Source organism: Cydia strobilella, chromosome 2 (assembly GCF_947568885.1).
Source record: "Cydia strobilella chromosome 2, ilCydStro3.1, whole genome shotgun sequence".
Taxonomy (NCBI): Eukaryota; Metazoa; Arthropoda; class Insecta; order Lepidoptera; family Tortricidae; genus Cydia; species Cydia strobilella.
The window spans coordinates 13,209,866-13,237,442 of NC_086042.1; the positions used below are offsets into that span (position 1 = coordinate 13,209,866).

Sequence of the window (27,577 nt, forward strand, 5' to 3'; positions counted from 1 at the left end):
CGCATTTTCAGACCAAGTATTAATCGAAATTAAATGTCAATTGCATTACATTACAAAAAAGAAATACTACTTGTATTTAATATTTAAATGTTTGAAATTAACATAAATACTTGTTAATAAATCAATATAAATGACGATGAATGTTGAAAATATTATCATTACATTCATTCATTCAGTTTCACTTTTTTTAAGGCGCGTATACATTAAGGCCGTTTCAGACACATCCCAATTTAAGATCGGATTGTTTAGGATTTTTTTTTCGATCAAAATGTAAATGGCGCCGATTCCAGTCCCTAATTCTCTTAATCGTCAAAATATTTTTCATCTCTCCTATTCGGAAAGTTCACCTTTCATAGGCTGATAGCCGGGTGGAAAATTGGAATTCCCATGACGAAAAGTATTTTTTTTTAATTTGTACTTCGAGCAACGGCTAACAGCCATATATGCCATATTATTTAGTTAAAAGCTCTCATATTAACTTCCGCATTTTCAGACTAAGTGCCAGTTGCACCATCCGTACTTGACAGACCAAGGGACGGTTTACTATGAAACTTTCTATACAATAAAATTTAGCGAACTCTTTAACAATGACAAACAGTTTGGTGCAACCGACCCTAAGTATTATCGAAATTAAATGTCAATTGCATTGCATTATTTAAATAAAACTGTTAATAAATCAATATTAGATGACGATGAATGTTTAAAATATTATCATTACAGGATATTCATTCATTCAGTTTCATATACATCGCGTATACATTAAGGCTGTCTGAAACAGGCTTTGCATTATTTAAATAAAACTGTTAATAAATCAATATTAAATGACGATAAATGTTTAAAAAAATATCATTACAGGATATTCATTCATTTTGTTTCATATACATCGCGTATACATTAAGGCTGTTTCAGACACATGCCAAATTAAGATCGGATTGTCTATGGTTTTAGAATTTTTTTCCGAACAAAATGGCGCCAATTCCAGTCCCTAATTCTCTTAACCGTCAAAAGAAATATACCTATAATTATAGACGGTACAGAAAGGACGACAATCTCTTATGGCAGAACTATCGACAATCGCTTATGGCAGAACTATTGCAAAAGTGACCAGCTTTCAGCTGTAAATAATAATTCCTAATCTCTCCGGTGGCGCTAGTTAGGCTCTAGGATATGAGTATAACATGAACCTAAGCATAAATTTTAGGTCTGTGCATGAACCATATAAGGCAACAAATAACCCGACCAAATTACGTAGGTTGTTTTTGGTAGTATTTCGGTGTATGGTGGCGTCGCCTAATTACTGTTTTTTGATGGACACTTTTCATACATAGAGATTTGGCTTCTTTATATAGTCTCCATGCCTATAATAAACCTACATTTTTGTAGTTGACTTTCCTCATAGTCGAAATGAAAAGCAGTGTTTAACTCGGGTAAAAGTAACCATATCATATAACTATTGTTAAAATATCTCGGGTAATATGGTTCACTTTCCACACTTGGTTAACAATCTACTATTTAAGTTGCTTACACAGTTTAAGTACGTATCGATTACCACCACTGAAACATCCTCCGTATTTAGATAATGATTAATGGCAATTAAAGGAAATTTTCAGTTGACCTATTCTTCACTTTCGTTGGTAAAATGGATTTAGGTAAGTACACAATAATTAACTGAACTCTTATTTTAAAGTTTTGCATTTAAGTACCTACTTCATGAGATGACGTATATAATTATTAATAAATAAACTTCGAATTTACCAATAATGAAAATAATCCAATGGATAATAACTTGGCAGCCTTAGTTAGTGCAATATTCTGAACAACGGTGGGTTCCACTTCCTAAATCGTTTGGGGGAGCCACGCCTGCGTCGACGAGGTGACGACGCCAGCAGCTCCAGAGCGCCCGTCCGGTCGCACGAGAACGCCCGTTTGTTGATGCAGTGCAGGTAGCCATTTCATCACAACAATGCGCCGGCGACCGCGGCCGGCCGCGCACCGTTAACGTTTTCAAAACAATAACGTTCGATTGTTCCAATTTGAAAAATCCACCACAAAACGACCAAACAGGGCGTTCGATTTATAAACATTCCGTAGCACTATCGAGTGCTGTCGTGTCCCGGCTTTCGTTTGTGAAGATAAGTAAAGAAAATGAAAATGTAGTGAGTTTTGTGTTGAGCATTCATGATAACGTTTCGGATTATCACACCATGCTGTTTTATGTGCGTATTATGCATATATAATTCCTTCGTACTATTTTGATACCTACATTTATTTTTTTAGCTTGCTTTTCTTCGCGTCGAGTAGGTAATAGAAATTTAATTTTCTGATAAAATTAAATTTGTAGTCGTCTCATCAACGTTCATGAATACTTGTTTTATACATAATATTTACTTATATTGACATAAATCATACCAACCATTAAATAAACACTTAATTCAAACTAGTAAAGAAGTTTAATACTATAATAAATACTATAATATCGCGACGAAGTAGTTGGTAGGTAATAAAGAGAACTAGGAGATTAGACTATAACTTTTCATTTCTTTGGTTGTTGGGACTTCACAAGTTACAAGGTCAAATAAATTAATCACCAAGAAACATTTACAACGTGTTACGAAATCAATCCTAAATAATAATATAAAATAAAGGGTATTCCTATAATTAAAAAAAAGAAAATATTTTTGTGGAAATGCAACCATTTTTCGTGAAAGTTTAAATTAGTGTTATGCAACCATTTATTTTATAAGAATAAAAAATAACGTATATACGTACCATTATTAGTTATTTCTGATTAAGTATTGCTTTAAATTAAATTTTGCGAATGAACGGTGTAAAAACAAACATTGTAAGTACCTACCCTTTAGGTAGGTACATCATTATTTTTCAATCACAATTACCTACCATAGGTAGAACTATGGGACCTGATTATATTGGATGCCTACGAAACAGGTGGTCCCGGGTTCCAAACCTGGTATGGGCATTTAATTATATGATTATCACAAATATTCCTAAGTTATGGATGTTTTCTACGTATTTATATATATCGTCTTCTAGGATCAACAACACAATATTTATTGAGCTAACTGTGAGATTATTTATTTCAAGCAGAATACCATTTTGGAGGAGCAACCTACATAAGCTCCACTGTGATTTTCAAGTTCATTTGTGGTTTGTGGACTATATACTGGTCTTCGTTGCCTCTTTAAATAAACTGAATTGATTAAAACTTAGTGCCTTTCTTTAGATTTCTTCATATTTTTAAGATATCAACAATCAGTCAGAAGGCAGACGGCGACGGCTTGGTACCTACCCGTGTCGAGAGGATGCGACCATTATTTCAATATACTGGGGCCATTGTTGAATTATGTCCACATGACACTAGATGTTTTATCGGTGTCCTTTCCTCTCATGTCTAGATCTGTCGGATAATGTACGGTGTTATGCAACATCCTGTCCTTACTGCAAGTACTTCATAATGTGTACACTGCAGCTTAGATTACCGATACGGCCACATACGCTAACATATACTTACCTCTCTCAAACTCATTGTTAGCTCTATTCTTGACAAACGTAATTATTACAGCAATTAATATGCACGGTAGCCTTCGCAGTATCACTGACAATGGGAGCTCGGGAATTGATTCACGGTAATCCAACGTCAGAAATGTCAGGGGATGAGATTGTAACACCGAAAGATAACAAAACAGCAGATGCATCGGCGGCAGACGAAAGTGGTCACGAAGAAATTGATATTGAAGAAATAAAAGATAAAAAGTTTTTAGACGATGCAATGGCATCAGTACTGGACCCTAACACTATGATAGTTAAAAATGATGATGTACAAAATTTTAAAGCTCAGTTAAATGAAATAGATAGCAAGAATATGACCTTAGATAGTTTTATGGAAAACATGGACAAGCTAAGTTTAGAAGTGTGCAAAACTTCCCAGGAAGCCTTGTGGGACTACGTCTCTAATATTAATGACGAAATAAAGAAAAATAGAATGGTTGGAATCTGAAATTTATAAGTCAAAAATAAGTAGTTCCATAGATATGCTTTTTAATTACCTATTTGCTGATTCATTTTAGGTTCGAGTGGCAGCAGAAGAAGATGAAATAAAAAAGAAATATTGGAATATACTTAAAACAAAATATTTACGTGACATACCAAATTTAAACGATCAAAAAATAAGTAGAAAGATTCGAATAATCAAAGAAAGGGGGACCAATGTTCAAATGCCACAGAGTAAAGTATGACTTGCATTAATCTGGTTTATCAATTTATCATATATAACTAAGTTGCGTTTTTTTTCACTGATAAATTAATATTTTGTATTCAGCAACGTGAAGAAATAGATACAATGCAGCGTATATGGAGTCGAGTGTCCGTGTGTGCATACAATGCGACGGTATGCTCGGACGACTCGTTACGAACGATGAGTGGTTAGTCATCCGATATTTACTTGCTAAAATGAACACAGTAAATTCTGCTTAAAGGTCCGCATCGCATCGTACGCATCGCACGCAACGGATCAGTGGACGCACTTGTGTAACTTTCTATACAAATAATTCTAAAATCCCTTGCGTGCGATGCGTCCGATGCATGCGATGCGACCGCAGTACTTAATAGTTGACTAAGCTGCGTACTTCTAAACAGGGAAGGCCAATTATATCTGCACATAACTGTCCTACAAGTACCTTATTTTAATAAAGTGTGTTATGGTATCATCTAAGTTTAACCAAGTAAAAGGAAGTAGTGCAAAAGCTAGGTACTCGGTACTCGTACTTCGAACTTTGAATTTCAAGGGCTACAAATAATTATCTGAACCTGCCGCACCATAAAATTATAACCAGTAAATCTTATACATAAGTTATTAGTATTTTTTATTAGCTTAAAGGCAGCTCTACAGTGTCTGACAGTCCATATTCTACCAGGCTACCAGTCTTTGAATTTTTCAGATATCATATCAATATTCAAAACCAGTAACGATTCCAAAGAACTAGCGTATTACTGGAAAGGTTATAGGGACAGTACTGGCAAGAAAATCCGACCCATATTCAAGGACTATGTGGTAAGAATGAATCGAGTGGCTGAATCGGAAAACTTTACTGACGCTGGGGACATGTGGCGGTATGCCTTCGAAGATGACCATTTTGTCGAAAATGTTGACAAAATGTGGAATGACATTAAGCCCTTGTACGACCTGTTGCACGACTATGTCAGGGCAAAGCTTAAAAAAAAATACAAAGAGGATTTGCAGTGCAATGATGGTCTTATCCCAGCGCATATTTTAGGTAAGTTTTATTAAAGTAGTAGTAGTTCCCGTATGTTTTACAAGTTTTGTCATTTGGTATCATTGATCACTGACAAATTGACAATACACATAAAAATGATGTTTAAGTATTTGGTGACAATATATTGTATATCATATATGCTAACCTAACCGTAGTTCGCTAAACCGCCATGTTTTATAACTATTATACATTTTAATAACTATGTCAAAAGTTTACTGTGCGCCTGTTGGAAGTATTACGGCAAAATTTCGTCAGGAATCCCAATAATGTTATGTTTTAGGTAACTTATGGGCTCAAGAGTGGCAAGCCATCTATCCCCTTGTAGCAGCATATCCAGAAGTTGTCAGGCCAAAGGTACAAAGTAACGAGACTCTGCATTCTAAAGACTTGTTTGACGCGGTAGACGGATTCCACCAGTCCCTTGGGTTTGAAAGCGCCATTGAATCATATCGGGGAATTACCGACACCATGGCTACAGCTAACTGCCTGCCTTCAAGCCATGATATGTGTGATGGGGCTAATTACAGGTAAACATTGATTCCAATCATAATTAATATTTTGGTAAATATAAGTAATAATATATGGAGACAAATAGTGTAGATCCTAGTGCAGACGCATACTAAATCAGAAAAAAATTAGAAAGCAGTAGTATTGTTATGCATTTCACTTAGATCTTCGTTATTGAAATGAGGTAGAAATTACTTTTGTGATGCCGCAGCGAACCAAGTTAAGTGATACCCCTGCTTCCCCTTGTGTTGACCTGTTGTCTGGTTGCAAGGGCGACTGCTATAGTTATTGTCCACTACATAGTAATTCCATCCGCAGTAGAACTAGGGTCACCGATATATCTCGCAGAATTGCAAACCTTAAGTGGCAGTGGGCGGGGCACATTGCTCGCAGAACTGATGGCCGGTGGGGCCGGAAGGTTCTGGAGTGGCGTCCGCGTACCGGAAGACGAACTGCCGGTAGGCCTCCAACGAGATGGAGCGACGACCTGGTGAAGGTCGCGGGAATTCGGTGGATGCGAGCGGCACAGGATCAGTCGGAGTGGCGAGCCTTGGGGGAGGCCTATGTCCAGCAGTGGACGTCTATCGGCTCACATGATGATGATGATGATGATGATGATGATGACATAGTAATTGGCCACTCTTAACAATAAGACTTCTTTTGGCTTGTTTCTTTCTGATTTGTTAGGAGTGGCCAATTACTATGTAGTGGCCAATAACTATAGCAGTCACCCTAGTACAAACTAGTACAGTACAGTAGTAGTAGTAGTAGTAGTAGTACAGTTCAGTAGTGTAGTCTTGGGTTCGAATCTCTGTTACGTCATATGTGTAAAGAAAATATATTCTTATGACTCATACCACAGTACAAACCTAGCATAGCTTAAGGCTAGATCAGCCCTGAAGGTGAAGTGGCAATATTAACCCTTGATATTTGTTTATTTCATTTTCAGAATAAAATGGTGCGGAGAGAAAATCACAGATGTAGCAGTGGGGTTGTCCCGGGCCGCAAGGTTGCTAGGACACGTCCAGTACTTCAAGCACTATCGGCACCTTCCTCCTTTGTATCGTGACGGTCCAAATCCAGGTAAACATTATTTTTGGTTTGATGTACCTATTATAGAAGGTGGATCAGGCCGGGTAGCACGGTCGCATTTTTATCGCCTGTCACAATGCCTGTCACGTTCTAATAAGTATGTAAGTGCGAAAGTGACTGGCATAGTGACAAGCTATAAAAATGGAATCATGCTGCGACCGCAGAACGAGGAAATCTCCCGCAAATAGGAAAACAAATTTTTCATGAACAACTTAAATGATATTGAACGGTCTGTCGTCGTCGTCTTCCTTGTTCGGTTGTGTGTCGTGAACCCCGCGCAGCATGGTTCCCCTATCACTAAGTCAGTCACTTTCGCACTCACATACTTGTTAGAACGTGACAGGCATGGTGATAAGCGTGTGATAAGCGTACCGTGCTACGACCCGGTCTGATTTTTATCTTGTAATTGTCATGTCGAATTTTGAATTTAAATGTCGGTCGTTCCAAATATGTATGTCAGTCAGCCAGCCAGTCAGTCAGTCAGTCTATGTATCGTCACCACGAAGGTTAGAAGCCCCGACAGATATATTGCTGGAGACATTGACAACCACGTTGGTTAACGTTAAAATTAAAGAACTTATTGAATAATATCGTCAAGTTCGCTCATTAAATAGAACAGAAATGTCGTAATTTTGTTTACTTGATCTTAAATAGGTAGTAAAATATGTTCGCGAAACATTGATAAATAGACAATTAGATAGCACCTACTGACGGACCTTTTTAGTGCATAACAATTACTTCTACTACTTCTCCGGTAAAAAATCGACCGCGAAAATATATTATCCCAGTGGCTAAAATTGTATGTTTTTCTTTTAGTATTGGTACAGTTTTTGGCTGATACTGTATGTTTTCTTTTAGCATTCGCATAAAAATATTTCAAAATATATTTCAGCTTTTCACGACGCGATCTCAGACATCGTAGCTGTCCAGCTGACTTCGCCGAACCACTTGAAGACCCTGAGGTTTCTAAAAGTAGAAACCAGCCCTCAAGTGACCATGAACCATCTGCTCTGGGTAGCCCTGGAGAAGCTGCCCTTGATGGCCTATGCGTATGTGCTGGATAAGTGGAGGTGGGACGTCTTTGGCAACAGCAGCATTCAAAATTGGAACCAGCATTGGTGGGATCTTAGGTGAGACAAACGTTGAGATATCAAACATGAAAAGCAAAATAGGACTGTTGCTAAGATACAAATAAATATTAGTAAATACCGGGCGTGTAGCACGACCAAAAAAATTTAAATGTAGGCTGTACTTACTCCTCAAACTGACCAACATTTGTTGAGCGACTTTTAAAAATACCTTATATTTTTATTTATAGCATACTTTAAAGTTTATTCTAATCCGCAATGTATTGCGAAATTTGTCATGTTTAAAGCGTGATAAGCAACGTCAATTACACTGATGTGATGACAGCGTACATTGAAGACAACATTTAATTTGTATGAAAAAGGAAGGATTAGGAATTAGGAAGTCTCAAATCTTAATTATTTTTAAAGTCGCTGAACTTGTTGGTCAGTTATTACAGCCCACAGTTCAATTTTTTGATCGTGTTACAGGCCACACCCTGTATAGGTAATTGTACTAGACCTGTTTGAACGATGTGTTCCGTCGGATACATACATTAGCAAATGTTAAATATTACACTAAACGCTGGTAAAAAATAAGTTTAAGTTTTAGACGGTTAAAACTATTAGGTACCAAAAAATAAGAACATAACAAACAATCATTTTTACAGTACATATGTTGCTACTTTCTAGCACTAGTGCGTAAAATAGCACTTTTCGTGCATATGTACTAAAAGTAAGTACTAAGTACTCGTGTCGATTTAAAACACTCCCTGCGGTCGTGTTTTAATTTATCGCCGCTCGTTTCGAATTTCCTCTTTTCCGCACTTGTATCGTAAATAACTATTTCAACACACTTGCTCAAAACGACGTTTTTATTCCATCGATTTTTGGCTCATAATCCTAGATATGCCCGGCCGGCCCGCCCAGGAGGGCGAGGGCGAGTGGCGGCCGGCAGTATGACAGATTTTAGTTTTACTGTTTTAACAATTAAAATTTGCTCGCTTACAGCTCGCGCGCACAATATCGCCTCGTGTGTAATGACCAACTTAGCACACTTGTACCACAATGTACTATTATTCCATTATTTTGCCTGGTAGGATGATAGTTCTAATTACTGCCAAGGTTGCATGGGACTGGCATGAGACTTGATTTGTCAATTCATTGTGCGTATCATGGAGTAATAAAACACGAACTAACCATTTTTTTTTAATTTATCTAGTCCAAAAAAAGATTACAATAAAAATCATAATTACTTACATATCAGTTCTGGAACTGGCCTCTGTCGCACCGATGGCAAACGGCCGGACGGCTTAACTTTGCTGCCATGGCAGAAGGGAAAGTGCCTAGCCGTGTTCGCCGCCTAACACCTTAGCCGGACGGTGCAGACAGCAGGCGCTGCGGCAGAGTTGGCAGCGTTGAGAAAGAGGACAAAATACTGACCTTGAGGCGAATTATTATTTTGTACCACTCGCCTTCGAGATAACGGGGTGTTGGGGGTCTGACGCCATAGCTTTCATAAGAGTGGTGGGACATAGGATGAGGGAGAGGACTTCTGATGCTCGCGCGGGTTCGTACCTGATGCAAAGGCTGGCCATCGCTATCCAACGTGGTAACGCGACAAGTGTGATGGGCACATATGCCTTCGGTACAGCTCGCGGAGGTCTTTTAGAATAATATACTTATTTTTTTTAGCTTTGTAGTTTATTAATTAATTTTAGATATATTTGTTATTTTTTTATGTTTGTATATATCATTAACTACTTCATTTTCTGAATAAACTATATTTCATATCTGAAAATTGCAACCCTCCACCATGCTATGTATTAATGTGTATGTTTCGCTTATGGTTAAAAGTCTTTGCTATGCTTCACTTTCTTAATATCTAAAGTTCATTGTTAAAATCCCATCAAAAACATTACATGTAAAAAGATGCCCGTCTCGCAACGCAATACTTCTACTACAAAAAAGTTAAGAGATGTAATGTGATACCAAGTCGGTTATTTTAGTCAGTGCCAGGGGTTGTTAAAACCGCATCAATATTAGATATCTTTAATTTTTAATACGTATAATGACTTGGCCATTGCACGGCTGCATAATGATATAAGGATCATCGTCAATTATTAAAAATAATTCTAATTGAACATAACGCTAGCGTTAATCACATGCAGCTTGAGCATTACACATATTTAGGAGTACGGTACGAGTAAAGCATTATGTGCGATTGCTTTGTTTTGCTCGACTGCACTGCCGTGCCCCCAGATACGGACACCTAAAACACCACTAAGGTTCATGACACATATAAGTAAATCAACCAGCTTACTAATTTTTAATATAGAATCGCTATGAGCCTATAATGAAATTTGCAGGATTAAAGAAACAGGTGTGTCGCCGCCGGTTCCGCGCAACGAGAGTGACCTGGATCCCGCAGCCAAGTATCATGTGGTGTCGCATGTGCAATACGTGACGTAAGTTTATAAATTGCTTTCCTTCGCAGATATCATACTATAAACTATATCAAGTCTACAAAATCGTCGTAGTTAATTTGGGTACTTACCGTCAGTGCTACAACTTATATGCACCACTACAATTATACTCGGTTGGTAAAGCATTGGCGAGAGTGTGCTCAAGTAGGTAGAGAGAAAAATGGGGACTATGTTTGTATGGAGGAGTGGCCGTCTACTATGCAACTATGGGTATTATGTATTAAGACAATTTTATTGTTACTTGAAGACCTGACATATGTAGATACATGTAAGCAATTAAAATTAAATAAATAAATACTTAAACTAAATCTTGTTTCCAATTTAATTGAATGCTAATCCGCACGCTGCTCTGGTGTCACTCTCATACAGCGGAGGCGTGCGGATCCGCATCAGTGTTATAACTGTGTTATTAAACTTACACAGTATGTCCAATAGGACTTTTAATACAAAACGGGGGTCAATAATGGACAAACTTCGCTCACATTCATTTTCTCCTTATTTGAATTCATTGGTCTGATCACGACCAAAATTGATGATCTGAAAGGCCGCGAGTTCTCATTTCAGGGTGAACTACTAGTTTTAAATAAGAAAAATATCGTTTTTATGTTAGTAATATATGTAGGTATGTAAAATATTCGCATTATATAAGCCGTTAATTTTAATTTTAAAAACGAAGGATCTGATAAACATTTTATGATGTCAGTGCACAGCAGCGCCTTGTGATTGAGATAAAATTGCCACTGCGCTACATTATTGCCAGACTTCAAATCAAAATAGTAAAAAGCACTCGCGAAACTTGTCCTGACAAAAAAAAACTTTAGGTACCAGTTCATTTCGAGTAATAGCTCATACAAAAACAAATATTGTACTAAGCTTAAAGATTGCCGCGAATTCAGTTACCGAACTTTGCCGATTTGAAACACGAAACCAAGTTTAGCTGCTAGGCGTGTTAACGAAATAGATCAATAATGCCCCCCCTTGACTATGTCAGGTAGTTAAAAACAACTTGATTTGTTATACTTGATTTAAATCTGTGGGTAAGGTAGAAATTAAATTCTTCTCATCTTAATCTCCAATTCTCCGTTTGCATGAAAAACATCGTAAAGCTTGAATAATATGCAATTGATATAATATCATTAAAATCGTCATCAACGCATATTCGTGTTAGTAAATTAGACAAGTTCACTTGTAGGTAATTGGAAGTGCCATGTACCTACTGAATTTATATTAAGTACGTTAAGATAAGGCAAAGCGAGTTAAATAATTAAAATAATAGCAAGTAGGTATAGGTACCTACTGTTACCAATGGACGTAACATACGCACGACTGTTGTATGAAAATCCGTATGATACAATTTCTGGGGGCCGCGAATACGCGAGTACGAATACAAACATTATAAAAAAACCATACTATTAAAACCTATATTTATTATCATAAAAGCAGGTGTTTAAATTGGAGTTTGATTTTCTAGGTTATTTAACCAGGTTACTTGTACAAGTGTGTATTATTTAATAATACACACTTATTGCGTATCCATTTCAATCAAAAGTATGAAACTTATTCAATAAATGTCAGTATAACAATAAAAAACAATTCAATAATAACTTAAGAGTCTTAAGACTAAACTTAAGCCAAGTCAAAAAGTCCCCTCGAGTTGTCCCTGGCGCAAAGGTGCCCATCACATTAGCCGCGTTATCACGTTGAATTGCGATGGAAAACCTTTGCACCAGGTATTTTTCAATTGATTTGAGGCTATTTTTTAACATGTGCACCAGTAATAAACTAGAGCTAATTAATTATTTTTCACTTTACCACTTGCTTTAAGCTTGACTTCCATCGTTTATGTAGATACTTACGGCCCAATTCGAACAATGCTTATAAGGTGTCACAGCGATACGATACCGATTTGTCGGTGTCAAAAGTCAAGTTTTTGGTTGAAGAAATGTCACTTTTGACAGTGGCTTATTGGTATCGTATCGCTGTGACATCTTATAAGCATTGTTCGAATTGGGTCGTTAGGAATTCTGTATGTAGTACAGTTGCATAAGTCAGATCAAAAAGAAGAAAAAAAATCGAGCGCAAGCGAGTCGCCGCTGTGGCAAATCAGTGGTTGTGTGGAGTATAGTATAGCTACGTCAAATTAAGCCGAAAATGGGCGATCTGCGAAAATAATTCGTGTAGTTTTAAAAATTTATATCTTGTGGTGTACAGATGAATATACTAAAAGTCCTCGGGGGTGGGGGGTTAGCTAAGGGTGTAGGGGGGGGGGGGTTGAAGGTACCTTTTTCAGATTTTTGCTCATATCTCGAATATCTGTACGAATAGCATTATAATTAGTTCGGACAAAAGATTCTACATAAAATTTTCTACAAATTAGGTTGTGGTATGTATGGAGAGAGGGCCAATAGAGAGTACTCTCTCCAGGCGGGTGTTATGCCTGGGGACCGAAGTCCACTGAGAGTTAGTCAGAAGGAGTATATATAGTAAGTGACATTTGAAACTCCGTAACCGCGATGTAGGTTTCTAGCTAATTGCGTTCGAGCTCCCTTACGCCATCTGTTAGATGACGTCGACAGTGGCAGCTAGAGGAGACGCCACAAGGTCATATTCATTTTTACTCTACGATTAATACTTTAGGAGCCAATTTTCAAAACTACACGAATTATTTCCGCAGATTTCTTTAATTTTCTTGGGTTAGTAGGTAATATGTGAAACCGAAGAAACATTACGGCTCACCTGCGCCCGGTAATCGATTGGAGCAACACTACTGATAAGCACGTCTTAAATGGTTTATTAAAGTTATCTCCACTGAAGACAAAGTGTCATTGTTTTACCTAATTATTATCATACTGCGCCACCTGCGGCTATAATACCCGCGTTTATCTCCCTAGAAGTTTATTTTTAACAAATGAACTGATACAAAAAAAAACGCATTTGAAAATTAAAAATTTTCTCTTGTTCCCGAAATTAAGAAAATTAGAGCCTAAGTTCTGATTGTAATTTTTATCGACCAATACCACCTCCAGCGTAGTTTTGACCTGTACAAAAAGTGTAGTACGCTTATGTTTCCTCAATGTTCTTATACTTCACTCAAATATAGGGTACAAAAGGTTAGGTTAGAAAAGTCAAATTGGAACCTAAATCTGTCTATGACTCATTTAGAAACGTCGTTTAAATTATGACCATAACGTAAGCAAGCATAATTTGTATACGCAGGCGACATTATACACAATAATCGCTTGCTGACTTTCTCTTACCCCAGTTACCTGGTGTCTCACGTCCTGGAGTTCCAACTCCTACGGTCGCTGTGCAGGAGTACAAATCACTCTAGACCTCTGCACGAATGTTCCATCTACGGGCAGAAGGAAGCGGGAAAACTACTCAGGTGCGGAAGTCCATGTGACCTTTGACCTTATGCATTAAGGATAAGTATAATAATAAAAATTGTTGATGACAGAACAAAGGAGGTTTGTCCAAACAAAATCTTTAAAGTCGAGGTCCGTCTCTCAACCGTTTCGTCTGTCAAATTAGATCTTTTTGAAACACGTAGTGTGGGTTATAATCTATTATGCTTTTCTTCCTTGGTCACATCATAATACAGTAGCTACTTTGGTGGCTCGATTTGTACCCTAGCGTTTTAACGAACTGGTTTTTATGCTATCAATATCAAATCAAGATTTGTTTATGCGAAGTTTATTCTTGTCATTTAGGTACAAATGGTACAATATATTGGGCAAAGCTTATGTATTAAGTTATTAGCCGCTATTACAAAAAATGCTGAACTTCGAAAACCATATGCATTGTAGATAATTATATTATGAGTATCGTTTGAGTTCCTGTTAAATTTAATTTGTTTGATTCGTACGAGCAAAACCTGTATTAATCCATTTTTTTATGGGATTTACAAAAATAGGATTTATTATTAAATAAAAGATAGAAATTGATATCAAAATATATATTTTTTCAGTACCGGAATGTCACTTGGAGCAAGTCAAGACTGGCGAAAGGTACTCGAAGCAATGACAGGTGAAACAAAATTATCTACGAAAGGCTTTCTAGAATATTTCTCAACTCTACAAGACTTTTTAAAAGAAGAAAACATCAAACTGGCCAAAGTTATAGAGGACGACGATATGGATCAAAGCGCTCCAATCATAGTAGGAGTCGTGGTGTTGTGTCTAACCCTTCTCATTGTACTAATGTATTGCATTAAGAAGCGTAGTGGTACAAATGTTCTATCTATGTGTGGACTAAGCAAAAACGGGTCTTTAGATATAGTAACGAATGAAGCGCCTCAAGGTAAGACGAATGAAATAGAAGGGATTGTTGAAGATAAAGTCTGAATAATAATTTAATTGCAAAATTGAAATACTTACCAGCGTGTCTTAGGATTGTTAATGTGTAGATTTTTCAAAGATTGTGCCACTATGTTAAATTAATTGTATAGTTACTGCATATGTATTGCAATTAGCATAAGGTTTTAGTGTTTTTGTGTACGTTAATAAGAAAAAAACATTCTCTATTGATTGATGCATAAACTTTTTTACTTATTTTTCTAGTTTTATTCCTCATGCATCTTCTCTAAAATTATTTTAATTATTTGGCATTGACTTTATTAAAAGGTAATTTTTCCAAAGAAACGTCCAGGAGCCGTACAAAAATTTTCAAATTACAATCAAATTTGACACACAGTCCAATACGAACATACACTGATATCAGAATGACATCTAACTGATGTCATTCAGTCATCGAGCATTTCGTTCGTACTTCTCCGTATTGGCGCGGGCGAGACGTACGATCACTAAATAACATTCTAATTCAAATATTTATAATTCTGATGTCAGTGTACGTTGGAATTGGCCTGTTCTTTCTGAAATAAACGGATGCTAATAATTGATATGGTCAGTAAAAATGGGCTTTCTGTAAGATCTTAATTTAATGTAATTTGCTTTTTGTAAGATCTTAATTCTAAAAGATGTCAAGACGAAGAAGTCCATAGCAACGACGTAGGGACAGTACAGGCAATGGTAAGTCGTCTAAATAATAATGTACCTACAGAACTAGAACACTCCTTTACCAGATCCAAGCTTAAACACAACATAAGCAAATAGCTTAGTGTAAATTTCATTCAATAGCGTGACGAGCGTTTGCGTTTGCGTTATGTCTATTTTTGTATGGGATTTTGACTCAAGCAAATTAAGTCGCATAGAAAAAGATGTAACCAATGGTAAATAATGAGTTTCATAAAAAATAATGTGAAATTTACAGTACATTCCATAAAGTAGGGTAGACTGGGATTACAATGAGTACTATAACGTTCCTTAGAATCTAAACTGTTACTGATTGAATACACAAGCTGGAGCTAATGGATTCTTGATAAAATCGCGTGGGATTGACGGGATGCCAATGCAGGGACGGAAAATTCCTATGACCACAACACATTCACTTGCCTTAAGAGAAAACACTCATGATCTCATTATATCTATCATATTCGTGCAAATTCCTACTAACTCATCCACAGATGAAACTAATCTGCGTTGTTGGACGATGAAATGATTCAGGTATTCGATATTTTTCTGACTGACTTCTGACGGTTGTATAACGCCAAATACGCTTTATGCTATTAACGCAGAATGCCAAAAAATGCATAATGCCAAAAACGCAAAAAGGCCAGATCACTGTCAGAGTTCAGGTCAATCTATAGTTTCCAAGATTTTTATTTTTTTTATGAGTACATTTCCTCCTTGAACTTAACTACTACTATTTCTGGGCGGTTTGCCCTACGGGCATCTGAAGCTATACCTAACGAACCTAACCTACCTACCTATTGATTTAGTGTGACATCCGTGAAAACATTAAGTACACTTTGTGGAAAAAAGCGTAGGTAGGTAGGTAGGTAGGTAGGTTAGGTTCGTTAGGTAGCTTCAGATGCCCGAAGGGCAAACCGCCCAGAAATAGGAGCCCCGCGAAGCGCGAGGGGTTTCGTACAAAAACTAAAACAAGGTTTGGATGATATCAAATAATTCGTTGGGTGTCATTGGCTTTTGGCATTATGCGTATTTGGTTTTTTAAAAAGTTTGGCATCATGCGTATTTGGTTTTTATACAGCTTTGGCATTCCACGTGTTTGGCATTAACAGAATTTGGCAATACACGTCTTTGGCATTTCGCGTATGAATGGCGTTTTGCGTTTTTGGCATTATGCGTCTAAAGGACCTTTTCAACCGACTTGATTTGTATCAACCAATAGAGCAAGTTTGTTTTGTAAAGTGTAAGAAAAAACCAAGTCTCTTTAAATAAATAACAGTTGGAACTTGTGTAGGTACCTAATATATTTATATCACAAAAATTTTGGGCATTTTTTTGCGATGCCGAAACAGCTCAAAGGTCCGGTCCAACCATCGGGAGTCAAAAGAAAAGAAATGCAGCAATCGAACGTCACGCGGTCTGATAGTTTATTATCGCTATAGTCGATGCTCGCTAGTCGGAATGGACATCCGCTCATAACCGACTTGTCGAAATGGTTAAGAGTGTGAGCCGGTGCGAACTAACTGCAATCACCTAACCGTTACCGTTTGTAGCGAACGCGCGCGCAAGGGACAGCGGTCGACGCGCGAAATTTGCATAAATTCAAATAAGGAACTCAATTCGTAATACTAATGCGTTAAAGCTGAATTGAGACCTTTGACACCAAACGGGACCTACAATTTCTAGTGACGTAGTGATGATATTTTGGTTGTGAGCAATTTCTTAATAAGGATAAGTGGTGAGTTGAGCTTCGAGTGTAGATTTTATTGTAAAAGAAATTTAGGAACGGAATGCTCGTTATGCATGATACCCGTGGATTACTGTAGTAAAAACAAAATTTGATTCGCTTTCTGAGAGAAAACATCATAGAATGGAGAAAGATATTCGCAAAAGGCGAAAGATATTTGCTTAAGTATATTATATCGTTTATTTACCAAGAAATTTATAACCCGGAGCATTATGAATATAAATACGTAAATACAAATTGTTCACGCTTCTGTAGGTATTATTTTCTTCGTCTCTGTCGATAATCGGCCCAGCTTCTCCACATCACTTTGTCAAATAATGCGTTGTTTGTTTACATTGAGAAGCACTTAGCACTTCACTTGGAAAAGTTTCAATGCCAACTGACTATGAAAAATGTTATTTTGTGGACAACTTTCTAAGCGTAATTTTTGTGAAAGTGTGAACAGGGGCCCTATTCGAGATGCACAACTGTCAGTTTCGGCTTCAACATCAGTTCAACAGTTGAATGAATCATTTGTTCATCAACTGTGGAAAGTATCATTTGGTACAACCAAAACTCATTCATTGAAAAAATTATGCAACAAAAATCAACTTTGTTTTCTTACTACTATACGGTTTAAAATGGCTCTGAACTCTGCGTGGTTCGGTTTGGTTTCGTTGTCACCTAACTGTGGATTGCTAATGTCAAATTTACCTATTCGACAATACACGATTTCTTCCATTCAACTGAAGTTCAACACGAAACGTCACTTAACGCATGTCGAATACCGCTCCATCAGTTTCTTGTTTCATAAATATGAGTCAGTATACGAAGTTGATTAACATTTTGATGCTATTTTATTTACAATACCTAAGTTAGGGGATTTTTTATGGAAAATCTATAACCACAAGCTAATTATTGCTGATGTACTTAGTTTGTTGAAAAATAATGTTCTAAGGAAGAAATACTACCTACGTATATATATTTAGGATAAAATAGTTTTTCCGAAAGGTATATTTCGCTAACGCAGGTTCAACCTTACAACTGATCAACTTACTTTCAACAAGGTCTGGACTGACTTTTTACCCGACTGCGTCAGAAGGAGTGTAATCACAAGTGTAATGCTTTTCGAGCGTATGTATTAAATTCGTCTGAATCGTGGTAGTGACATAATAGGCTATGTAAATTTTGAAAATGGTGCCCGCAAATGAAAAAAAAGGGGGGGGGGTAGCTTTTTATTAGGGTTCCGTACCCAAAGGGTAAAAACCCTATTACTAAGACTCCGCTGTCCGTCTGTCTATCTCATAAACCGTGATAGCTAGACAGTTGAAATTTTCACAAATGATGCATTTCTGTTGCCGCTATAACAACAAATACCAAAAACAGAATAAAATAAATATTTAAGTGGGGCTCCCATACAACAAACGTGATTTTATTGCCGTTTTTTTGCCTGATGGTACGGAACCCTTCGTGCGCGAGTCCGACTCGCACTTGGTCGGTATTTTCTTACCATAGCAATATGGGTAAGTAATGCTATTGAAAAGACCATTTCAAAAATATATGTATACAGTCGGATTTTTTGTTTTTTTTTATAATAATAGTTCCTCTTGCTAACTACCTACCTGAAAGTATTTTTTTTAAATATAAATAATACTTTAAATTACATAAAACATCGCAAACTGCAGATTTTAATCAAATATTAGCGATTCTTATGGCATATGTTATAAATAAGTACTTACTCAGTATAATACCAAATAAAATATGATTACATCACATTGTCATCGCAAACATAACTTCGGTAATAGTAGATTGTTAACCAAGGGATGAAAGGCACTCATTCATATTTATGTAAGTATATCATATAAAGTATATGTTTAAGTTTATGAATTCATAGTATATTAATTAGTATTTACTTTGTAAATACTTATTTTGTAAATACTTATTTTGTAAATAGTAGGTAGCGATTCTTCTTCTTCTTTGTCCGTCCCTGCTCCCGTTATCTGGGGTCGGGTCTCCTCACATTTTTGCGCCAGGCCCGTCGGTCCTGGATTGTCGGTTTTGGCAATTGGGTTTTCTTGAGGTCTCTCTCTATGTTAGACCACCAGGTCAATGGCGGGCGGCCGATACCTTTCTTACGTTCTGGTAAGTTTAGAGCGATTTTTACCACATGGTCTTCACTGCGTCTCATTACATGGCCATACCATCTAAGGCGGGACTCTATCATTTTGTCTGTGATAGGCGCGACCTTAAAACTACCCCGTATGTGTTCGTTGCGCACCCTGTCCATCCTGGTCACCCCTCCCGCCCACCGCAGCATCTTCATTTCGTTTACGTGGGCTTTTTGCTCGTGTGTCTTCTTTACTGTCCAGCATTCCGATCCGTACAGTAATGCCGGGCGAACTGCTGTCTTATAGACTTTGCCCTTCGTTTTTATAGGCATGCGGGGGTCACACAGAACTCCGGTGAGAGTCCGCCATTTTTGCCACGCTACATTTATTCGGTGCGTAACATCGGCATCTATATTGGCATCCGCCGTAAGCATGGAGCCCAGATATTAGAACTTGTTGACTGTAGGGATGGGTGTTGATCCGATGCAGATTGTTTCAGGGGTTGTGTTCCCGCTGAATGGGCATTTCAGATACTCTGTCTTACTCCTGCTCACTCGGAGTCCATGCTTCTCGAGAGAATGTGTCCAGGTATTTAAAAGTACTTGCAGATGTTGTGCAGTATTAGCCGCCAGTACGATATCGTCGGCGTACAGCATCGTCCAAGGTAATGGTGCCGGAATGTGGTTTGTGAGATAGTCCATCACAAGATTGAACAAGAACGGGCTGAGTGCAGATCCCTGATGAACGCCCACCTTGACCTCGAACGCATTACTTAAGCCTGCCAAGGTTTTGACTCTTGTACTAACGTCGTGGTACATGTCTCGTATTAGGTCTATATAGTATTCTGGCACTTTCTGCGCCCTTAGAGCCTGCCACACCAGTTTACGGGGCACCCTATCAAAAGCCTTCTCGAGGTCAATGAATGCAAGATGCAGGTCTTTTTTGTTTATTCGATGTTTTTCCATCAGGATTCTGACCGCCTGTATAGCATCCATGGTTGACTTGGATGCCGTGAAACCAAACTGATTTGGGGAGATTTCCGTTAGAGACGAGAGACGGCTATTTAAAATTCGCTCCCATATCTTTAGCGTATGTGAAGTCAGTTTAATTCCTCTGTAGTTTTCGCACTCAGCCACATCTCCCTTGTTTTTATAGAATGGTAGCAGATAGCTCTGGCGCCATGATTCTGGAATTCTCTTTGTGGACAGGACGATGTTAAACAGTCTGGTCAGCCAACTGACTGCTACCGGGCCAAGTCGTTTCCATAAATCAGCTGGGACCTCATCTGGGCCTGGAGCTTTTCTGTTTTTCATCTTAGCCACAGCTAGCTTTACTTCATGCGGATCGACTTCAGGTATTGGCCCATAGACAGGTTCAAGAGGTGCAGGATCCTCGTGGGGGAATTCTTCGTTTAGCAGTTGTTCATAGTATTCATACCATCTCTGTCTGATTTGCGTGCTGTCAGTTAACAGAACTTGGTCCCTGTTTTTGATGTACCTGTTAATTTTGATGTCGGTGGTGGCTTTATGCCTGCCCTTAGCAATTTTGAGTACTTCATTTTCTGTTTTAGCCGTTTCTAATCCGTCATAGAAAGTTTGGTTTGCATTTGTTCTCTGCACAGCAATGCAGATCTTTGCTTGTCTCTTTGCTTCTTTATATTTGGCCTTATCTTCTTCTGCCTGCGAACTTTGCCATGTTTTAAATAGAGTTTTCTTGTTAGCTAAAGCCTCCTTTATTTTATCGTTCCACCATTCGGGATCTTTGCCGGAGCATAGAGGTCCTTTAGATACTCCCAAAATCTCTGCTGCTTTTGTTCTGCAGTGCTCTTCAAACTTAGTCCAAATATCTTCAGCGTGCTCATACATTACGTCCAAATCAGCTTCCAAGTAAGTCTTTAGACCAGCCAGTAGCAGTTCACCCTTAGGGCCATCCAGTTCTTTCCACTTTGTTCTTGGTGTTTTATCTACATTTGTTTTTATAGGCTTGGGTAGGTCGTATACGGCTACCAAAATCCGGTGTTGAGATGTCAGAGCCTCACCCGGGATGACCTTGCAATCTTTAAACTTTTGCTTAATAGAGACGTCCGAGATGATGTAATCTATTTGTGATGTTTTCCCCGCACATTTGTAGGTGGTTAGGTGTTCATATCTCTTTTTGAAGTTTGTATTAACTAAGGTTAGTGAATGTCTCGCTGCAAAATCCAAGATAGCTCCCCCTTGCTTATTCAATTTACCCATCCCAAAACCTCCGTGCACGTTGTTAGAAGTGTCATTTGTTGCGCCCACGTGTCCGTTGAGGTCGCCGCCAATTATCTTATATTCATTTGATGGTATGCCTTGCAGTAGTTCATCGAAATCCTCCCAGAACTCTACCTTTTCCATTTCTGTGCAGCCAGTTTGTGGTGCGTATGCTGATATTATGTTGGTTACTTGCTGGTGATCTAATGCCAGCTTTACCGCTATTAGGCGGTCGCTCTTTCGTGTTATATTTACTATTCGTGACTTGAAGTTGTGATCCAGAACCACGGCCACCCCGTTTCTTTTATTGTCTACTCCGTGATATATTACCTGGTAGTCGTTTCCAATGTCTTTAGACTTTGAGCCTTTCCACTTCGTCTCCTGTATGCAGCAGATGTTAATGCACCGTTTGTGTAGAATTTTGCTCAGCTCTTGGCTCCTTCCTGTGAGAGACCCCAAGTTCCATGTTGCAAGTCTTATGCGAAGTAAGTTCTTATGCGAATTTTTGTTCTTGTCCAATAGACCGTCGCTTGGGGGGTACGCCCTAGTATTAATCGCATCCTTCGTATTCGCGTCGCTTACGGGGTACGCCCTAGTAGTATTGCCCAATTCCATTTGTTGTACTTTCATTTTTGTGAGGAGAAATTGGTTTTGGCTTTAGATTTTACGGCCGGCTGCCGCCTGACGCCAAGGCAGTAACTCTCCTGGAGAGCTTGGGCGCCGCCGTTGGGCCGAGGCCTCATCCGCCGCCATCCCTACTGCATCGCCCTGCCTGGCGATGCAGCTCCAGTGTAACCTGTGTCCCACTAATGGCAGGTCAGCTTTCCACTGGGCTTTTGCCTCTTCCGCCTGCTCCACCGTACCGATGTCCGCCATCTCCGCTTTAGCAGCCGTTGAGGTCTTCACCCGTAACCCTGGGCAGGGGACCACGCTATACCCCGCGGTGCTGGGTCCTCATCCGAACTCCGCCACCCTTACACCCCGAACTACTGAGGTGCAGGATGCCCACCCCCGCGACTGGGACGCGCCGGACGAGAATTACCCAAGTGAGAAATAGAGAAGAGGCTCTATTTCCCCAGGGGCCGGGTTAATGATCGAGTATGATGCCTCGACCAAAGTAATAGGTAGGCTCGACCAAATAGTAGGTAGCGATTATCGTTTTAATTTTTCGAGTATTAATCCTGCACCCAACAACCATCTCTTTTTAGCCCAGTGGTTGACTGGTAGAGAATGCCTTATGACATTAAGTCCGCCATTTGTACTTATAATTTTATGTGCAATAAAGTTTAAATAAATAAAGAAATAAATTCCTGCCGAGGTTGTTTGGCGCTCGAACGTTGTGAGAGCGCCAATAGTCCGAGGCTGAAATGATGCCTTTCACCCGAGTTTAAACACTCTACTTTTCATTTCGAATACAAGGAAAGTAAAATGCATGTTTTTTTAAAAACAAAGTTTACATTTTTATAGTATTTCTTGAGGGTACTTTGAATTAACAATTTAGGCAAAAGTATTGTTATTTATGGAATGGGGAGTTAAATATCAGAATGGAAATTTTATAAGAAATTCATTTAAACCCAAATTTCAATTGCTTATTGTAAAAAAAAAACGCACTTGGAACGTAAAATGCTCTAGTGCGCTGCAGACACGTATCATTTTCTGCACACCTTTTAGAACAACAATGACCCTCTTTCAGAGCATGAGAAAAAATAATAATAGTACTTACAGTATTTAAATTAGTTACTATAATAATGGAAAGCGAGTATGTAAAATAGACGTAATTGGTATTTGTGGCTAATGGCCCATCGTCTAAATGGGGTTGGCAACTGTCAAAGTTTTGCATAGATGGCGCCATCATAGCTTGCCCCTTTTTCTATGGGATATGGCTTAAAGGGCTGGCATCCAGGGCATTAAAAAACACAAATTTGACACAATTCTAGGGATTGACAGGGCAAGCTATGCTGGCGCCATCTGCTAAATACTTCGACCGGCCAACCCCATTAGTAGAATACGTGTGTTTACAGTGATGAATTGGATGTTATGTGTAATAATTAGGGCTTGCAATTCGATTATTCGAGTATGTCGAATATTTGACCTGTTTTGATATTAGAATATTCGGCCGCTAAGTTATCGAATACGAGTATATTCGAATTTTTTTTACTCGAAAGTATCTATTTCATCCGTTACAGTTACAGTTTTTGTGTGTTTTGCCGGCGTTCCTAATGGATCGGTAGGTACCCAAATGCGAAGTAAATAAAACTTTTACTGTATTCCTCTCGATAAGCTTCGTGAAATTACAGCTAATAAACCTAACTCAATAACAAAGAAAACGAAATCAAAAAGATATTTTCACATCACCTATTCGAAAAAGGGCTTTTTCTTCCCCGCTAGGAGGGATCAAAGTGGCACTTTTCTTCCCTGCTAGGAGGGATCAAAGTGGCACTTTTCTGTTCTAGAACATGTTTTTTTTTCTGTTTTGAATACATTTTTTTTTAGGTTAAATAATATTTTGGAACATAACAATTTCCTCATAGGTGATGTGAAAAACAGTATGTGTCACATGGTAGCAAAATTATTTCACCTTGGGCGTTAACACTTGAACCCCTCACTACGCTCAGGATTCAATGTACGCCCTCGCCGTAAATATGTCATTTTGCTCCCTTGTGACACAATCTACTATTTTACGGTGCGGCTAATGCTTTTTGTAGGACTGAAGGTACGAGCAACGTTACGTAACTTTTAAGTTAAAGGGTCATTCTGTTTATTCAGTACTTAGTATATTTATTTTCAAACAAACATAAAAATATAAAAACATAAATAATTAAATTAACTAATTAAATAACCTAAAAATATCTACATATATTTACAAGTAAAAAATGGGAGCTAGCTTGGCGACGGATGGTAAGGTGCCCAGAAGGCTGGTAGCATTGCCACGCTGAATTGCGATGCCAATTCGCTGGGCAAGGAAGTAACCAGCCCTCTGGTCACCCGTAGCATCAATGAGACGCTTCGCTAGCTCCCTAAATATACAATGTGCCCCAAGGCCCGAGCGTTTCCACCCCAAACGGCTCAAACATGCAACCAGAATCAATGGCAGCATATTTGCGCCGTTTGAGGTGCTCGGCCGCTGCGGCGGCCGACCCAGCCTTGGTCGAGGTCCCCGTTTGGGACGGTGCAAGAGTATCGACGCACGTCGCGTCCCATACTAGGGGCCAGCCCAACTTCCAGGGGACAAGAGTCATGCCGTCGGGCCGTTTTCCGTCGTCCCTGGTTAGGCCTGTGGGCTCTAGGACGGCTGGTGCTCCGGCACTGGTAAAGGCCCGACGCAGAATGTCGTTGATGCTGGCGTGGCGTGTGATGCGGCCCGCACTTCTGCTGCAAGACAAGCCATGCAGGCCCTTACCAGTGACAATGGAACCACAGTGACATGTGTGCGGGGCAATACATACAGCTCCGAGTCGCAGTGCCATCGAAAGTTAATTGTCTCATTGCTGAGAAGAGTGCCAAAATTTTTGGAGGGTAAAGAGTGTAACCACGCCCCCGACTCCCACTCGGAATAAGCAAGGAGATGAGCACGCCCCACGGGGCTGGTAAACGTACTTACAAGCGTACCTTATAGCACAATCGGATTAAGTTTCACCTCGAAATCCTTCCAAAGATATGAAATTTGGTGTGTATGTTAATTAAAGGTCTCTTTTTCATGTCCACACTATTTGACATTTGGGGACCTCGAGGAATCGCAGCCATCTTGGAAAATGTGTACCATCCTGGACAAATTTGCGTTTTACTCTAAATATACGTTCTCTATGAAAATATGGTGTAAGGCAACATTAAAGCTTATTAAATTCTACACAAAAAAGTCCTAGATAACTTTGCGGAAAAAATACATCTTGTTATAGAAAATAATAGCTGAATCCAGATTTAGCGCTTATACCCTTTCAGGGGATATTCTCTTAATATGAAACTTGGATGAATATGAATTCCACTTTTGTCTATATAGGTACATTTGTACACGTTCTACTCCAATATCAACATTTTACTTGACTGCGACTTAAACAGAAAATAGGGTTATGGGTTTAAATACTGAAAATCAATACACCTTGTAGCTCAGGATACTGGACGGATTTTTTATAATGACATATCGGTAGATTCCTCTTGCCCTTCACAACCTGCTTACACCTGTTTTATCAGAGAAAAAATAATACAGCCGCCTTGAGAGGACGCCGAATAAGTAAATCATATTTTTACTTCTAGCGCCTAAACTGTTGAGTGGATTTCAATAAAATAGACATCAGTAGATTCATAATTGGTACACGAGTGCTATGCAATACAAATTTACTAAAATAAATGGAGGAAAAATGTGTAAATCTTAAAAATTTGACTACAAAAGCAGATTTTCGGTCTTAAATAGGGTTTAAACAATAGTGACAGTTATGAAATTTGACACCTACAATTTCAGGGATCCCTGTTTGCGTCTCATAAAATTGGGGCTTCGGGGACCACGGGGATCAAACGCCATTTTGAAAAGTATAAGTCTTTTTGGTTTTTCTGTTTTTCTCGGCATATCTGGGTTTAATGTGAATACTGTGTATAGCGAAACGAAAGCTTATTAAATTCCACACTAAAAAGTTATACAACACCATGTCCCAAAAACGAAGCCTTTTTCTAGAAATAGGGTTCAAAAGTTACAAGGGAAGCTTACAAGTTTCCACACATTTTTTTTCATGGTAGGGTAGATAATATTTTTGTGTTCCATAAATTAGTAAAAAAATTATACAAGTATTTTTTTCTGACCCGTCTTAAAATAAAATTTTAGTAGGAGATGATTAAGTATAACCTTTTGACTTCTGAGCCATATTTCTAGAAGAAAGCTCCGTTTTAGGGACATGGTGTTTTATACTTTTTTTGTGTAGGACCTAATAAGCTTTTGTTTCGCTGTACACAGTATTCACATTAAACCCAGATATTCCGAGAAAAACAGAAAAAGCAAAAAACACTTTTCAGGATGGCGTTTGATCCCCGTGGTCCCCGAAGCTCCAATTTTATGACACGCAAACAGGGATCCCTGAAATTGTATGTGTCAAATTTCATTACTGTCACTTGCTATTGTTTAAACCCCATTTAAGACCTAAAATCTGTTTTTGTAGTCACATTTTTAAGTTTTACACATTTTTCCTCCATTTATTTTAGTAAATTTGTATTCCATAACACTCGTGTACCAATTATGGATCTACTGATGTCTATTTTATTGAAATCCACTCAATAGTTTAGGCGCTAGAAGTAAAAATATGACTTACTATTCGGCGTCCTCTCAAGGCGGCTGTATTAATTTTTCTTTAATAAAACAGCAGGTGTAAGCAGGTTGTGAAGGGCAAGAGGAATCTACCGATATGTTATTTTTAAAAATCCGTCCAGTATCCTGAGCTACAGGGTGTACTGATTTTCAGTATTTAAACCCATAACCCTACTTTCTGTTTAAGTCGCAGTCGAGTAAAATGTTGATATTGGAGTAGAACGTGTACAAATGTATAGACAAAAGTGGAATTCATATTCATCCAAGTTTCATATTAAGAGAATATCCCCTGAAAGGGTATAAGCGCTAAATCTGGATTCAGCTATTATTTTCTATAACAAGATGTATTTTTTCCGCAAAGTTATTTAGGACTTCTTTGTGTAGAATTTAAAAAGCTTTAATGTTGCCCTACACCATATTTTCATAGAGAACGTATATTTAGAGTAAAACGCAAATTTGTCCAGGATGGTACACATTTTCCAAGATGGCTGCGATTCCTCGAGGTCCCCAAATGTCAAATAGTGTGGACATGAAAAAGATACCTTTAATTAACATACATACTAAATTTCATATCTTTGGAAGGATTTCGAGGTGAGACTTAATCTGATTGTGCCATATTCGAAATCGAAATCTTGCCCCTTACCTTAATTCGCAAGTTTCGTATAAATTTCTTTTAACTAAATTTTTTAGTAAATTATAATACTTTCTACCACAGCCCCTTGGTTCCCGCCGAAATTTAAAACACGCTT

General features: G+C 38.3%; 2 protein-coding genes across 5 annotated transcripts in view; both read left to right on the forward strand.

Annotated features, from left to right (window-relative positions):
- Positions 1 to 1,918: 1,918 nt before the first annotated feature.
- LOC134752307 (angiotensin-converting enzyme-like) lies at positions 1,919 to 14,978 on the forward strand. Of its 3 annotated transcripts, none has more exons than XM_063687997.1 (11): positions 1,919 to 1,943; positions 3,581 to 4,003; positions 4,086 to 4,247; positions 4,337 to 4,439; positions 4,956 to 5,291; positions 5,572 to 5,818; positions 6,748 to 6,881; positions 7,783 to 8,020; positions 10,324 to 10,422; positions 13,703 to 13,825; positions 14,408 to 14,978. In XM_063687997.1, the coding sequence occupies exons 2-11, from the start codon at positions 3,620 to 3,622 to the stop codon at positions 14,781 to 14,783; spliced, it is 2,202 nt and encodes a 733-aa protein (XP_063544067.1). In that variant the 5' UTR covers positions 1,919 to 1,943; positions 3,581 to 3,619; the 3' UTR covers positions 14,784 to 14,978. The 3 variants fall into 3 exon arrangements, with proteins under 3 accessions (XP_063544067.1, XP_063544058.1, XP_063544050.1); XM_063687988.1 differs by lacking the exon at positions 1,919 to 1,943 and adding an exon at positions 1,950 to 2,156; XM_063687980.1 differs by lacking the exon at positions 1,919 to 1,943 and adding an exon at positions 1,951 to 2,216.
- Positions 14,979 to 16,929: 1,951 nt separating this feature from the next.
- Positions 16,930 to 27,577, forward strand: part of LOC134752390 (probable peptidoglycan muropeptide transporter SLC46) — a 58,119-nt gene continuing 47,471 nt past the window's right edge. For both annotated transcript variants that reach the window (XM_063688101.1, XM_063688110.1), the window contains exon 1: positions 16,930 to 17,205. The gene's annotated coding sequence lies outside the window, so the exon portion shown is untranslated. The remainder of the gene's footprint in view (positions 17,206 to 27,577) is intronic.

Excerpts from the sequence above, each read along its gene's own strand:
- LOC134752307 (XM_063687980.1), top strand. Across the intron at positions 4,440-4,955 it reads CTCGTTACGAACGATGAGTG|ATATCATATCAATATTCAAA; the intron begins GTTAGTCATCCG and ends TGAATTTTTCAG. Across the intron at positions 8,021-10,323 it reads CAGCATTGGTGGGATCTTAG|GATTAAAGAAACAGGTGTGT; the intron begins GTGAGACAAACG and ends TGAAATTTGCAG.